Source organism: Myotis daubentonii, chromosome 5 (genome assembly GCF_963259705.1).
Source record: "Myotis daubentonii chromosome 5, mMyoDau2.1, whole genome shotgun sequence".
NCBI classification, from domain to species: domain Eukaryota; kingdom Metazoa; phylum Chordata; class Mammalia; order Chiroptera; family Vespertilionidae; genus Myotis; species Myotis daubentonii.
The window spans coordinates 14,197,252-14,210,561 of NC_081844.1; the positions used below are offsets into that span (position 1 = coordinate 14,197,252).

General features: G+C 36.6%; 1 protein-coding gene across 1 annotated transcript in view; it reads right to left on the minus strand.

Annotated features, from left to right (window-relative positions):
- Positions 1-13,075, minus strand: part of ADAM7 (ADAM metallopeptidase domain 7) — a 73,152-nt gene extending 60,077 nt beyond the window's left edge. Inside the window, exons 1-6 of the mRNA XM_059695438.1 lie at positions 13,058-13,075; positions 10,546-10,612; positions 7,262-7,365; positions 3,203-3,279; positions 1,943-2,021; positions 508-584 (exon numbers count right to left, since the gene is read on the minus strand). Of these exons, the coding sequence (XP_059551421.1) occupies positions 508-584; positions 1,943-2,021; positions 3,203-3,279; positions 7,262-7,365; positions 10,546-10,612; positions 13,058-13,075 (422 nt within the window). The remainder of the gene's footprint in view (positions 1-507; positions 585-1,942; positions 2,022-3,202; positions 3,280-7,261; positions 7,366-10,545; positions 10,613-13,057) is intronic.
- Between the last annotated feature and the right edge of the window lie 235 nt (positions 13,076-13,310).

Consider the following 13,310-nt stretch of genomic DNA (forward strand, 5'->3'; position numbering starts at 1 on the left):
CTTGTTCTTCTACCCTTTGCTTCTCCACGTCTTTCTCCTTTGTACTTGAGCTAAAGATCTACAGAGAACCTCTCTAGGCTTTGCTTCTGACATTTTGCTTTCTAGGGACTGAAAACACTGTAAAGTGTTGATGTGTGTGGGGAATTCACAGGACTAGAAGTCAGAAGACCTGGTTTGGACTTAATTCTGCCACTGGCAAATAAAATGTTCAGGAGCAAGTCTCTGATTTCAGTATCCTGATATAAAACATGAAATTTCCAATAGTATTTGAACACTGAGTCTCTTGATTATATGCTAGAATACTTGTCTTGCTTAGGGCTGGCATTAGACATATTTTTTTAAATAGAAAAATGAATGTCAACAATGGGCTGAAGTGGATACTCATGCTGAAAATATACAGTAGCTTTTTCTATTTACCAGTGTTGTTAAAAAGAAACATGAGAAGTCAATTTTTTTAAAAATCCATAGAAAAAGCCATAAACAAAATAGAAAGATACTGTGCATTACCTGAGACCGTTACATGTGCTGATACTGGCAGCAGAATCATATTCATGTATAATGGATCCTTGGTAAAAACAGTGATCCTAAAATAGATGAAGAGGCTGTTGTTATAAGTACATATAGAGGGTGGGGCAAAAGTAGGTTTATAGCTGAAAGTATGAGAAACATAGAGTTTATTCTTATATTGCTATTCATTAATTACTGTATTATTTTCCATAAGAACAACTGTAAGCCTACTTTTGCCTCACCCTGTATTGATATATATTTCTAAATAAAATTGCTACATATAATACGTTCACAATATATCAGTATTTCATCCTCACAAATTACATTTATATTCATTCATACATTCATTTAATGCATTATTTCACTTGGAAAATTTTGAAACTACTTTAGAATCTTTTTATTTTAATTGCATGATTACTTTCTGTAATATTGCTACTTTAAGCCATCCTAAAATTTCTAACCAAACTATCCCTCCTGTGTTACTATTATTTTTCCTCAGTTGAGTTGCCTATGAAATCAAGCCTAAGTTTTTATGGTCATTGAAATTAGGTCTCACTCTTCAATCAGGTTCCCTATGCCTTCCTCTCCTATCTCTCTGCTTCAAACAAGTTGGTATCTTTATCACTCCCTACTTAATGCTCTGCCCATGGTGAGTCCAACAGGTAATAACCTTCCATCATTTCTACCTGTGTGACTCCCAACCTACATGTGACACTTTCCATGTTCCTCCAGGGACCTCAGACACTTGCAGGCCAACAACCACTCCCTGCATGAAAGAATGTTCTCTGTTTTCTTCCTGTTCTATTTCACATAGATTACATAATGACTTAGATTTCTTAGTTGGCAGCTACCATAAATAGAGAAAATCGGTTTTAAAAGGACATCTTTGGTAAGAGAATAATGTCTGCAGAGGGCATGTTCTGGAAAGGTGAATAAAGTTATGAAAATAGAAACTGTTTCCACTGAAATGCTAGTGATAAATACACAAAGATTTATTCGGAAAGTAAAGGTGAATTCTCACTGTTGGGTGCATAAGAAGGATGGGGAAAGGGGATGTGACTCACTTAAGGGTCAATTAGATGAGGGATTTAAATCATTTCATTTATTTAGGTTTTATCTATTTAACTTGATTACAGACTCATCAGGCTGCCCTATACTCCTTTGGTGTCCGGTTTCATCCTTCCTCCAGAATTTTTGGGTTCATAGAAGTCAGTTTGGTAAAGAAAAATACATTAGTAATCATTTATTTGCTTGTTAGTCTTTTAAAATTCAAAGGGTTTTGCACTCTAGGATCATTCAGTGACAACAGTCAATGCAGGATTCGTTCTTGATGTAACACTTTCTGAAGCTCCTTGTAAAGCTAGGATTGATTTGCAAAATCACAGGAGGAAATAAGAGTCTCAGAGAAGACACATAGGAAGGTTTGATAAAATACCTTAACCTGAGGATGGCTGGTGATTTCCTCTCCGTTTATGGAGTAGTACGTTTCACTATAATTTGAGGCTAGGAACTCCCTGGAAAAGAGGACAGAGAAGTGCTGAGGTTTACTTGGTTTTGACAGTGAATAGATAAAACCAATTATGTGAGTGAGAAGCCTCCAGACTGCTTCCGAATCTCAGAAACTCCTCTTACAGTAAAAGTGAGAAGCAAAACTAATCCCACTCCCGTGGAACAACTTTCTACCTGGATTTCATGGGTTGGTAAAGACTCTAAAAGAAAAAGAAAAATATTCTAGCAGCTGTAGCAAAGTGGCACCTTGAGAAAAATGTGAAGAAAATATTATCTTGGTAAAAATCGCTTGCCTTAGGAGTCAAAATTAATGTAAAAAATCTCATTAGAGACTATAAAGTCACAGGAGAGGAGACTATGTCAGCAATATTTGCTAAAACTCTGTCAACACATAATTTTATATCCACAAAAATGACCTTTTAGAATGAAGAGAAAATAAAGACCTTTTCAGGAAAAACAAAACGTTCTAGTTTACTTTTATAGGCGTTTAGGTAACACAGCTATGCGCATTTGTCAAAACTCAATGAATGTATACTCAGGTTTGTGCATTTCATTATAAAAAATTTTAACATCAAAAGAAAAACCGACCAACCCTAATGATATGTTTGTTTTTTAGAGGGATTTTATTGACGTTTTTATGCAATATAATTTAAAATGCATAAAAACAATGATGGGTGAATGGATGGGTAAATATATAAAGGAATTATGATATGAACAAGCATAATAAAATGTTAATGAATATTTGTGTATATGTCTACCTTGATGGGATTATGGATATCTGTATATATTAATGGGCATATAAATGTTCACTATAAAATTCTTTCAATTTTGCTCCATGTGCAAACAGAACTTGCTTTGATATCTATTTTAAATAAAGTTCCCTTAAGAACCATGGTTCTCAAATTTCCTTTGTTCCACTGGTTCACAAAGTATTTGTGGAAGTATTCTTAGCGTATGTAGAGCTCAAAGCACTCCAGTACCCCCTATAGGGAGTAAATTAGAAACTGGAGAACAGTGTCTATAATTGTTAGGCTGTTGAAATGATGTGGGCTTACATTTGAAGGGTAGGAATTCAGCTTATGTACAGATGAAAATGACTTCAATTCACTTCACTGGAAGTTTTTACAAAAAACGGTAATACTATAGACCAATAAATCTATGTTATTAAAATCATAATAGAACTTACCTTGATCTTAAGAGGTGAAGTATGAAGGTTTTTTTACTTAGACTTATTTCATATAACAATTCGTTGTCATAAGTTTCCTGAAAAACAATATCCATAATGTGAACTAGATATGTGCTCCTTCAGTGTGGGCTGAGGGTGGGCAATGGGCTGGGTAGTCTACCCAGAGTTGAGCTCTCCTTTCAGGAAAAATGGTAAATATGGATAAAACTGAATTTATAAGGAAGCTAATATATGCAGGCTTTTGCTTTCCAGTTATTTTAAAATAAATGTTTGATGCTTATTTCTTGTTTAAAAGAAGGTAAAATGAAAAAATTCATATTGCCCCTGTATCCAGATATATATGTTATTATATGTCCTTGCAGTGTCACTCTCCAATAAATCTTCTGCTTATGTATTTTTACCAGTTTTGTGTACACTGTCTTGTAGCTTATGTTATGGCCATGACCACTTTTCTATTCTAATAAGTATTATTTTATAGTATGTATTTTACTGCTGAAAAGCATAATGTGAACTTATTTAATTTACACTTAGATCAGAAATTTGATTTGGCCTATTCACTATAGGTAGACAGAATTTCACTGTCAACAACATGGAAAAAGTGTAAAGTTTTCGGTAAATACTTCCAGATAAACCTGAGGAATGGAAGTACAAATTTAGAATTTCACCAGAAATTTATAGTGGTTCTTGTTTCCTTGCCTTAAATATTATAATCAATAAGATTGTTCAAATAATGAAATAACTTATTGTCATAAATTGTTGTCTTTAATGACAATTAGAATTGATATTTCCTTTTGTTTAATTATTTGTATATTTGTATATGAATTTCTAATTTATGCCCTCTTACCATTTTTTTTTCTGGCATCTTATTTATTTATGAATGGTAAGAATTCTTTATAATTTAGGGATTCACAGTTATTGGACATATATCTTACACATTTCTTCGATTTATTGTTCATAAATTTATTCAATTGATGTTATTTCAGTCACAGCGATCATATGGAAAATACAATGATGCACACGTTAGCGGTCACTGCTCTCATGAAAACCATAGTGTGGCAAAAAAAGAAAATCAAGCAAATGTAATTGAGGATTATAAGCATCTTAAGAGGAGAAACACAGTGACTGTGTGGGAGAGTATTGAAAGGAGGAGTCAGGGACAAGGAAGAACACATGCAAAGGTCCTGAGGTAGGAAAGAGCTTGACATATATGAGGAACAAAGAGAAGTTAAATGTTGCTGGAAAGTCAAGTTGAGTAGAAACAGAGATGAAAAGTAGGAAGGAGTCAAATCATGTACAGCTTAGAAAGCCATTTAAAATAATTTAGACTTTACCGTAAGAGCAAAGAGAAGCAAAATAACTTGGCAGAATAATGCAGTAGGTGTGATATTTTAGATGTCTTAATTATTGAGGGTAATGAGTCAGCAGAAATCATGACTGTAGGCAGGAGAAACACGTAAAGGCTGTTGCTGTAATACTGGTGGTTTGGGCCGGGAAGTGGCAGCAAGAATAAGGAACAGGAAATAATTTTGAAAGATATTTACATGATAGAATCTACAAGGCTAGGTGATTGTTTCATGGGGGAGGCTGAAGAGAGGAGTCAAGAACTACCTCCGGTCTCTGGTTTGTGCCTCTACTAAGAGGAGGGTCTTCTGAAGAGAGGCAACTTTGAGGGAGGGAGAGGGGAGTTTTGTGTTTGTTAAAGGTGAGGTGTGCAAGGATAACATAAAGTTAGGATTTTATTATAAAGACACAGTATTCGTAGTGGGCAGGCAAGAAACAGATACTCAATTAAATGAGAGTTGAATCCCATTTTACAACAAGATGACCTTTATGTGTAGATGTGTAGGTGTGTGTCTATGCCTGTGTGCTTAACAGGATGGTATATCAGGACTTTTTGAAATGTGAATGAATATAAATTTTTATATTAGCTAATATTGAGGAACAATTTTTACATGTCAGATGTGATAAAGTTACTTTAAACCTTGTCATTAATAGTTTTAATGAATGGGATATTTAACTTTATTTTTTATTTTAGAATTTTATTTATTTAAGTTTTAAATTTAGTTTTATTTTAGATTTAGAGAAAAGTTGGATAGACAATATAGAGAATTCTCATGTAACTCCACAACTCACGTTTTCCTTAATGTTATTATGGTGTATTTGTCACTACTGATGAATCAAAATTGATATTATAATTAACATTTACACTTAGCCAGATTTCCTTCATTTTTGTCTACTGTCCTCTTATGGCCATAAGATCTCACCCAGGACACCACATTACATTTTATTGTCATGTCTCCTTAGGCTCCTCTAGACAATAACAGTTTCTCAGACTTTCTCTATTTTGGATGACTTTGACAGTTTTGAAGAGTACTGGTTAGGTATTTTGTAGGCTGCCTCTCAATTTAGGTTTTTATGAGTTTTTTTCAATGCTTAGACTGGGTTTATGGAGATTTGGGAGAAAAACAAAGTGCCATTTCCATCACATCATAGCCAGAGTACATACCATCAACATGACATCTCTGGTGATGTTAACACTGGTCACCTGGCTGCTTTCTTCCCTGTAAAGTGATATTTTCCCTAGTCCACTCTTTGAAAGGAAGCCACTAGGCATAGCCCAGGCTTAAAGGGTAAGGAGTTATGCCCCACCTCCTGGAGAGGGGAATATCTACATCAGTATTTTTATTTTTATGTAGGGGATGTCTATTCTCACATTTATTGACTTATTAAATCACTTATTTATATCAATATGGTGTCACAGACATGTCCTTTATGTTAGGTCCAAAACTATGTCATTTATTGTTGTGCTCAATTTATTGTTTCTTCCTTGGCCATCGGGAGCGATTTCAGTTGCCTCCTATGTTCTTTTAACTTCTCTCCTCATTGTGGGTAGAGGTTGTCTGTTTGAGAACTTCCTTACTTCCTGGTACAAGGTGCCCCAAACTCATCTTGTGTATTTCCTGCCTCTTGTATATTCATTGTGGGACTTTTAATGTCAGTATTGATTAAGTCTTAATAGATGCCAGAAGAGCCCACCGGCTTTTACACAATGGGTGGTAGAAAGCTGGTTTTGCCCTCTTAGCTGGGTGCCAACAATCCACCAGTTAAGAGAAGGTGAGAAAAGACTTAGAGTTCAAGACAAATCTATTTGTAAGGAGATTATCAGAAGAAAATGTTTAGAGTAGACATTGTTTTCAAAGGGCAACAAACAGTTGCTTTTTCATCATCTCAAGCCATCACTTCAGAGGCCTCAATAGTGCCATCGGGAACATTACAGTGTGCCGTCATTATGACTGAGAGACCTAATAAGTGAAGCCTGGGGGGCTGGCTCTTCTAATGGCGGAGGGAAGAGAAGGCGCTGCCCTGCGAAAGGTTTGCCCTCTCAGGAAGTGTAAGGTCACAGTGACAGCCTTCCCTGTGGGCCAAAGTAAAGACTCAAGGCTCAAAATGCAGTTGCCTGGGAATAAAAATCCAAGGGCCAATACTGAATGTCTTTTACAATAGTGGGGATTGAAAATAACCTCATTTTAAAGTTTGCGCCCATGATGTGTATTATACATTTTCTACATAAGTCAACGTTTATTACTTTAAAAAATAAAGTTGTAACTTTTTAATTTTAACACCTGAATAAACACCCTTCTACCCAATGGGCCAAGTAGGCCTTTCTGATGCTGTGAAAGTTGTCCATCTCTGCTGCCGAACCTGTCAGGCGAGTAAGCCTGCATATCAGATCCCTGTTCACGGGGAGCCAGCCCAGAACAAGTGAGTTGCCTTACATCAGTCTGAAAAGCAGGTGGTGGAGCTTCTCACATAAACTGAGAAATGTTCATGGAACCCCTTAACATCTGAGCTTGACTCCTTGCTTCCTAATCTGTCAAGGGCCTCTTTCCTCTTATCCTCCACTTCCCACCCACCCAGGCACAGGCCATAAACTGATTGGGAGTCCTGAGAAGAGCTGAGACTTCTCTCTTCTCTTGTTTGCTTCTAATTGGAAACAGAGGTTACTTTCCCCATGCCTGTAAAAGCAATGCATTTTATGGATTACTTTAAAATCTATACCTGTAGGTCATAATCATGAGTGTGCCAAACATCTCGCTTCTGTATCACAGGAAGCCTTTTAGGATAAACCAGTTCTTGACCCTCTACTCCACGGACTGCCTTTTCTAAAAGGAAGCATAAAGGGAAAATACATGTGGCATTAACATGCACCCATGGTGATTGGATAACAGAATTACTCTCACAGAGTTCACTTGCTCCCAATTAGCAGCCATGTACAACATCACTATAAAATAGCACCCTTACTTTACAAGGACATTGAGACAGATGTTTCCAAAGTAGAAAAATGTAAGTAAAATTGGAAAGGAGGCAAAGAAATCAGGGTGCTTCGGCTTCTTCTATCTTTTAGCCTTGTTCTACGTTGTCACTTTTGTCATCTTATTCTTCTCATGCCTGTCTCTCGATTCTGCCACCTGTCAAAGCCTGCCCTAGAATGGACTGTTTCCATGCAAATCATTGTTTCTATCTCCCAGGGACAGTTGCATTTGAAGTCTTAACTCAAGAAGCGAAATAGAAGGCCTCCCTGGTTAAAGGATTGTAGATACTCTTCAATCGGTGTTACACAGAATCTACATCTACACATTTCCTGTCACATTGGTAGTCGCCACACCAAAGAGCCATGTGGAGGAAAGAGCATGGGGCGTTGGAATCCGCTCTTTTATTTGAATCAAAGTTTTACCAGCTTATGAGCAGCACACCTAATCTCTCTGATTTCCTTATCTTCAAGTGGAGATCATAATATAAACATTTAAGCATGCTAATATACAAAGTGGCTCATGGCTAGCACAGTGTCTGCCGCATTACAAATATTCAGTTCACCCCTGCCTCCTTGCCCCTGTAACTCAGGGTATTTAAGAGCAACATGGCATTTCATAGAATTATAGAATCTCAAGATTAGCTCTAATCTAGTCCAAATCCTATGCTGTGTTCCCAGCAAAATCATCAAAAGATATTAATGTTTTTATCGCTTGCATTTAAATGTTGTGATTAAAAAGAGATCACCTCATTGCACAATAAGAAAACCCTGATGAAAGGATTAAGACCTACCTTTAAACTGAGAAGTGAATAAAATCATGAAAATTAAACTCCCGGAAAGCATTCTGAATGATTCTGGTTGAAGAGGGATGCATGTGCTTGAGAAAAAATGTGCACAGTTCCTTGTCCTTGCTCCCACAGCAAGGATGAAGGGTCTAACAGGTAGTTAGACAGTTTTGATCCAGTTCAAGGAAGTGTTCCTTGACCCACGTTACACAATTTGTAAGGTGCTTGGGGCTAAAACCTGGAGGGTGGACAGCATGTACTAATTAAAGGCCACCACTGTGCTGGTTGTGCAGGTGGGCTGGGCAGAGATCCCGACTTCACGCCCACTGTAAATGATTCCTAGTGTACCAAAAATTAAAAAAAAAAATCATGTATGCCTCAGGAAAAAAAATGATTGAAGAATGTTATATAAACTTTGGTCAAAGCAGGTCTTTCTATTCAAAATGCCACATGCAGAAACTTTAAAGGAAAATTTGGTATAACAAAATAGATAGAAATATTGGGAACTTTCTAGCTAAATAATGGCCTTTAGTATGCTGTATGAAACACAAGTTAGTAATCTTTATTTTGCTTCCACCCTGATAAAAGAACCCAGGGAGTCTTTGGGGGCAACAGGGGGAAATAAAGTAAAATAACTTTATATATTTTTTAAAATATGTTTTTATTGATTTTTAGAGAGAGAGGGAGAGAGGGAGAGAGAGAAATATCAGTTGGTTGTTACTGCATGCCCTTTACTGGGGATCAAGCCCACAGCTTGGGCATATGTCCTGACTGGGAGTTGAACCAGCAACCTTTTGGTGCATGGGACAACACTCACCCAACTGAGATACATTTGCCAGGACTATCTTTTTTCTTCTTCCATTTTTATTGAGATGTAACTGATATACAACTCTGTTTAGGATGTACAACATAATGATTTAACTTACGTATATTGTGAAATGATTACTACAATAAGTTTAGTTAACATCCATCATCTCATATAGATAAAAAACAACAACAAACTTTTGTGTTAAGAACCCTTAGGATCTATTCTCTTAACAAGTTTCCTATATATTACAGAGGAGTGCTCACTATAGTCACCATGCTATCCTTATCTGTAAGTGGAGTTTACCCTCCTAGTACTTACTTATCACTGTACCTTTTGACCACCTTCATCTACACTTACGTATGAAAACTCATTTATGCTATAAATTTTGAATTAATTTAAATTAAAAGACAAACAAAAACTCTATAAATGCATGCACAATCTATCTATATAAAAGGCTAATATGCAAAATGTCCCCTCGGGAGTTCAACCAGGAGACCAGGAGTTCGATTGCTTGCTAAGACATGAGCTGACCACCAGGGGACGGCGTGAAATGAAGGAAGGCCCCAGCTGACAGCTGGAAGGCCCCTATTGGCCCTGATTGCTGGCCAGTCCTAGGGACCCTACCTGGGAGTGAATTTCAAACACCAGGCCTCTAATATATAATAAAAGTTGAGGGTGAATGTCCCTATAATATAGAACTTCTTCAAATCAATGCAAAAAAGAACACATTAATAGGTAAATGTGGCCGAAACCGGTTTGGCTCAGTGGATAGAGCGTCGGCCTGCGGACTGAAGGGTCCCAGGTTCGATTCTGGTCAAGGGCATGTACCTGGGTTGCAGGCACATCCCCAGTAGGAGATGCGCAGGGGGCAGCTGATCAATGTTTCTCTCTCATTGATGTTTCTAACTCTCTATCCCTCTACCTTCCTCTCTGTAAAAAATCAATAAAATATATATATATAAAAAAATAGGTAAATGTGTAAGGGACCTGTGCAAACCTACCTATATGTCTGTGTTCTCTTATTATATTAGAAGAGATATCCCTTTGCCAATACATCCTTTATCTGTGTGTGTGATTCTATCCCCAACCCTGTTTCACATTATTGATTATCCCTATAGTAGTCCCCCAAAACATAACCAGTCTATGACAATTGAAAACTTTCTTTTGATAAGCTTAAATAAACTCAAGTCTTCCCCTTTCAAAATATCCTACCGTCAATTCTATATTCTACAAGCACCTACCATTATGTTTTTTTTAATTCCCTTTTCAGCTAAACTTCTCACAGAGTTTATATAATTTTTAGTAATTTTCTTATCAACAGTTCATCCTAACACATTCAACTCAGGCATTTGCCTTTATGATTCTAACGATATAGCTGCCTATCTCCAAGGAATTCACAATTGCTACCTCCAATGGATATTTTGGTTCCTCATCTTACTTGCCCTCTCAGCAATATTTGGCACTATTGACCAAACCATTTCCTTTGAAATATTATATTTAGCTTCCTAGACAAAAAACAAAACAACAAAAATGAAGCCTGAAACACACTTCTATATCAAAGGGGCTCTGTGAGTCCAAATGTCAGACAAAAGCAGGTCTTTTTAAAAATTTAAAATTTTACTTTTTTTGGAATGTATTTGAGTGACATTGGTTAATAAATCATATAGGTTTCAGGTGTACAATTCTATAACACATCAGCAGTATATTGTATTTTGTGTTCATCACCGCAGATCTTAAAGATTACATGAGTACGGGGGTGTTTTGCTTCCTTCTTATCTCTCTGCTGCAAATCAATGAGCAACCTCTCATAAGATGCTAATCTACTCCCATCTTTGTTTCCATGATGGGTTTGAGGTTGTAGATTCTCAAATTCATTACTTATTGCCACCTGGATCAGTTCTTTACATAATAGTCAACCGGGGGTGTTTTTCTTGGAGGCCTCTCAGCAGAGCTTGCCTGCTGACCCCTTTTGATCTACCTCACAATCCAGATACCCCTAGGGCTTGCCCTCCTGAGCTCTCTCCTCTCCCTTTTTTCCCTCAGTTCTGCTCCCTCTCTTCATCTAGCGCAGGGGTTCTCAACCTGTGGGTTGCGACCCCTTTGGGGGTTGAATGACCCTTTCACAGGGGTCGTCTAAGACCATCGGAAAACACATATATAATTACATATTGTCTTTGTGATTAATCACTATGCTTTAACTATGTTCAATTTGTAACAATGAAAATACATCCTGCATATCAGATATTTACATTACGATTCATAACAGAAGCAAAATTACACTTATGAAGTAGCAACGAAAATATTTTTATGGTTGGGGGTCACCACGACATGAGGAACTGTATTAAAGGGTCGCGGCATTAGGAAGGTTGAGAACCACTGGTCTAGCGCAACTTGGCAAGCAACCCCACAACGGTGGTGAAAGCATAGAAAGGATGACAGATGACAGAGATTATCTAAATCAGAAATAAGAAGCAGCCCACTCTGCAGACCCAAAATGCTTATTCTTGTACCACCTTTGTAAAGAGAAACATGAAGAAAAGGGCAGATAAATTCAAGCACATAAAGAGGATGAACAATAATATTTTTTCAAACTATAATAGTAATGGCAAAAGCTTCACATAGAAACAAAAAATTAGCATTTTTCTGTCTGATTTTAAAAGAAATGTCATTATAAAGTACTCCAAAGCCATATTAATCAACGAGAACTTGTAATTCTCTTTGCTGAAGCCAATTTCAACCCATGAATTGTGCTGTAAGTGCATTGAAAAGAACATTCAATTCAGAGTCGGGAGCTCTCTGTTCTCCTGTGATTAATTCTGCCTCCTCTGGAAGATTACTTATTTTCTGGGTCTCCGAGTCTTAATTATAAGTTGGGACTGTAAACTATTTGATCCTCAAGGATCAATAAACTATTTTAACACCAGGATGCTATGTTTCCTTGCTTTTACTGATTTCTCCCCCTTTTCTAAGACCTTCCATTGATTAGGAGCTTTTATCCCCATCATACTTTTCATTTCTAACCACAGTAAATGTCATGCAATAAATACAAGTGTCATAAAAGATCAATTCACTCTGCCAACCAAATGGACAAAGTTATTTCTGGGTAATGGCAGACCCAGAGTAAATAGAGTATAAAGAAATTTTGCCTCTTAATTCTGATAATCCTATGATTTAGCTAGTGACAGTGAACAAATTACTTAATATTCCTAGAGTTTTCATTTCATCATGGAAAACAAGAAATAATAGTTCTTTGTACATAGGATCCCTGTGCAGGTTAAGTGTGATAATGAAAAATTCATTATATGTATATATATATAAATTTTGTTGAATGATTGACATTATTTTCCACCTTCAATTTAACTGTTTCATAAGATCTTTATGAAATACACTAAATTTTATAAAGTCAAATGGTTTAAACAAGATAGACGTAAAGTCAAATGATGTCAAAATATAAAATAAAATGCAACATAATTAGATTTTCTCTTGTTGGATAAGTAGGGCCAAGGTGATAGTATTTTTAATTCTACTCATAAAATTATGTCACCCCTTCTCTGCACTCCTCAACAAGCTGTAATTTTCTTCATCTTTAACCAAATTATAGTAACTCTCTTGACCTTGCATGCCCTTTCAGCAACCACAGTATTTCTGTGGTTCCTTTATAACAAGCTCCTCTCAAAGAGTTATCTATAGTCACTGTCCCTAGTACTTCATTCTCTCGTTAATCCACTCCAGTCAGGGACAGGAGACAATCTCTTTTCTCCCACCTCTTTTCTGAAATTACTCATCAAGGTCACCAACCATCTCCAGATTTTTAATTCAATGGTCAATTCTTAGTCCTGATTTTATTTCTCTGCCATACTTGACTTGTTTTGACCCTGCCTTTTTGGATACATGTTTCTTACTTGACTTCCAGCCCTACTGTTTCTCCCTCATTAGCTGCTCCTTCTTACTTGAAGTTCTTCACTCATGTCTCCTCATATAACAGGCCTGTAAACAGCAGAGGGTCCCAGGTCTCATTCTTTGAACTTATTCTCTTTTCAGTCTATATGTATTCCCTTGGAGATCTTACCAAATCACATGATTCAAAAATGACTGTTATGCTGTTGATTGCCAATTCATAGGTTTCAGAAATATTTTTTTTCCCCCTTCAGTTGTCTATTTGGCATTTTCATTTTGATGTCTGGTGGGTATCACAAATTAAAA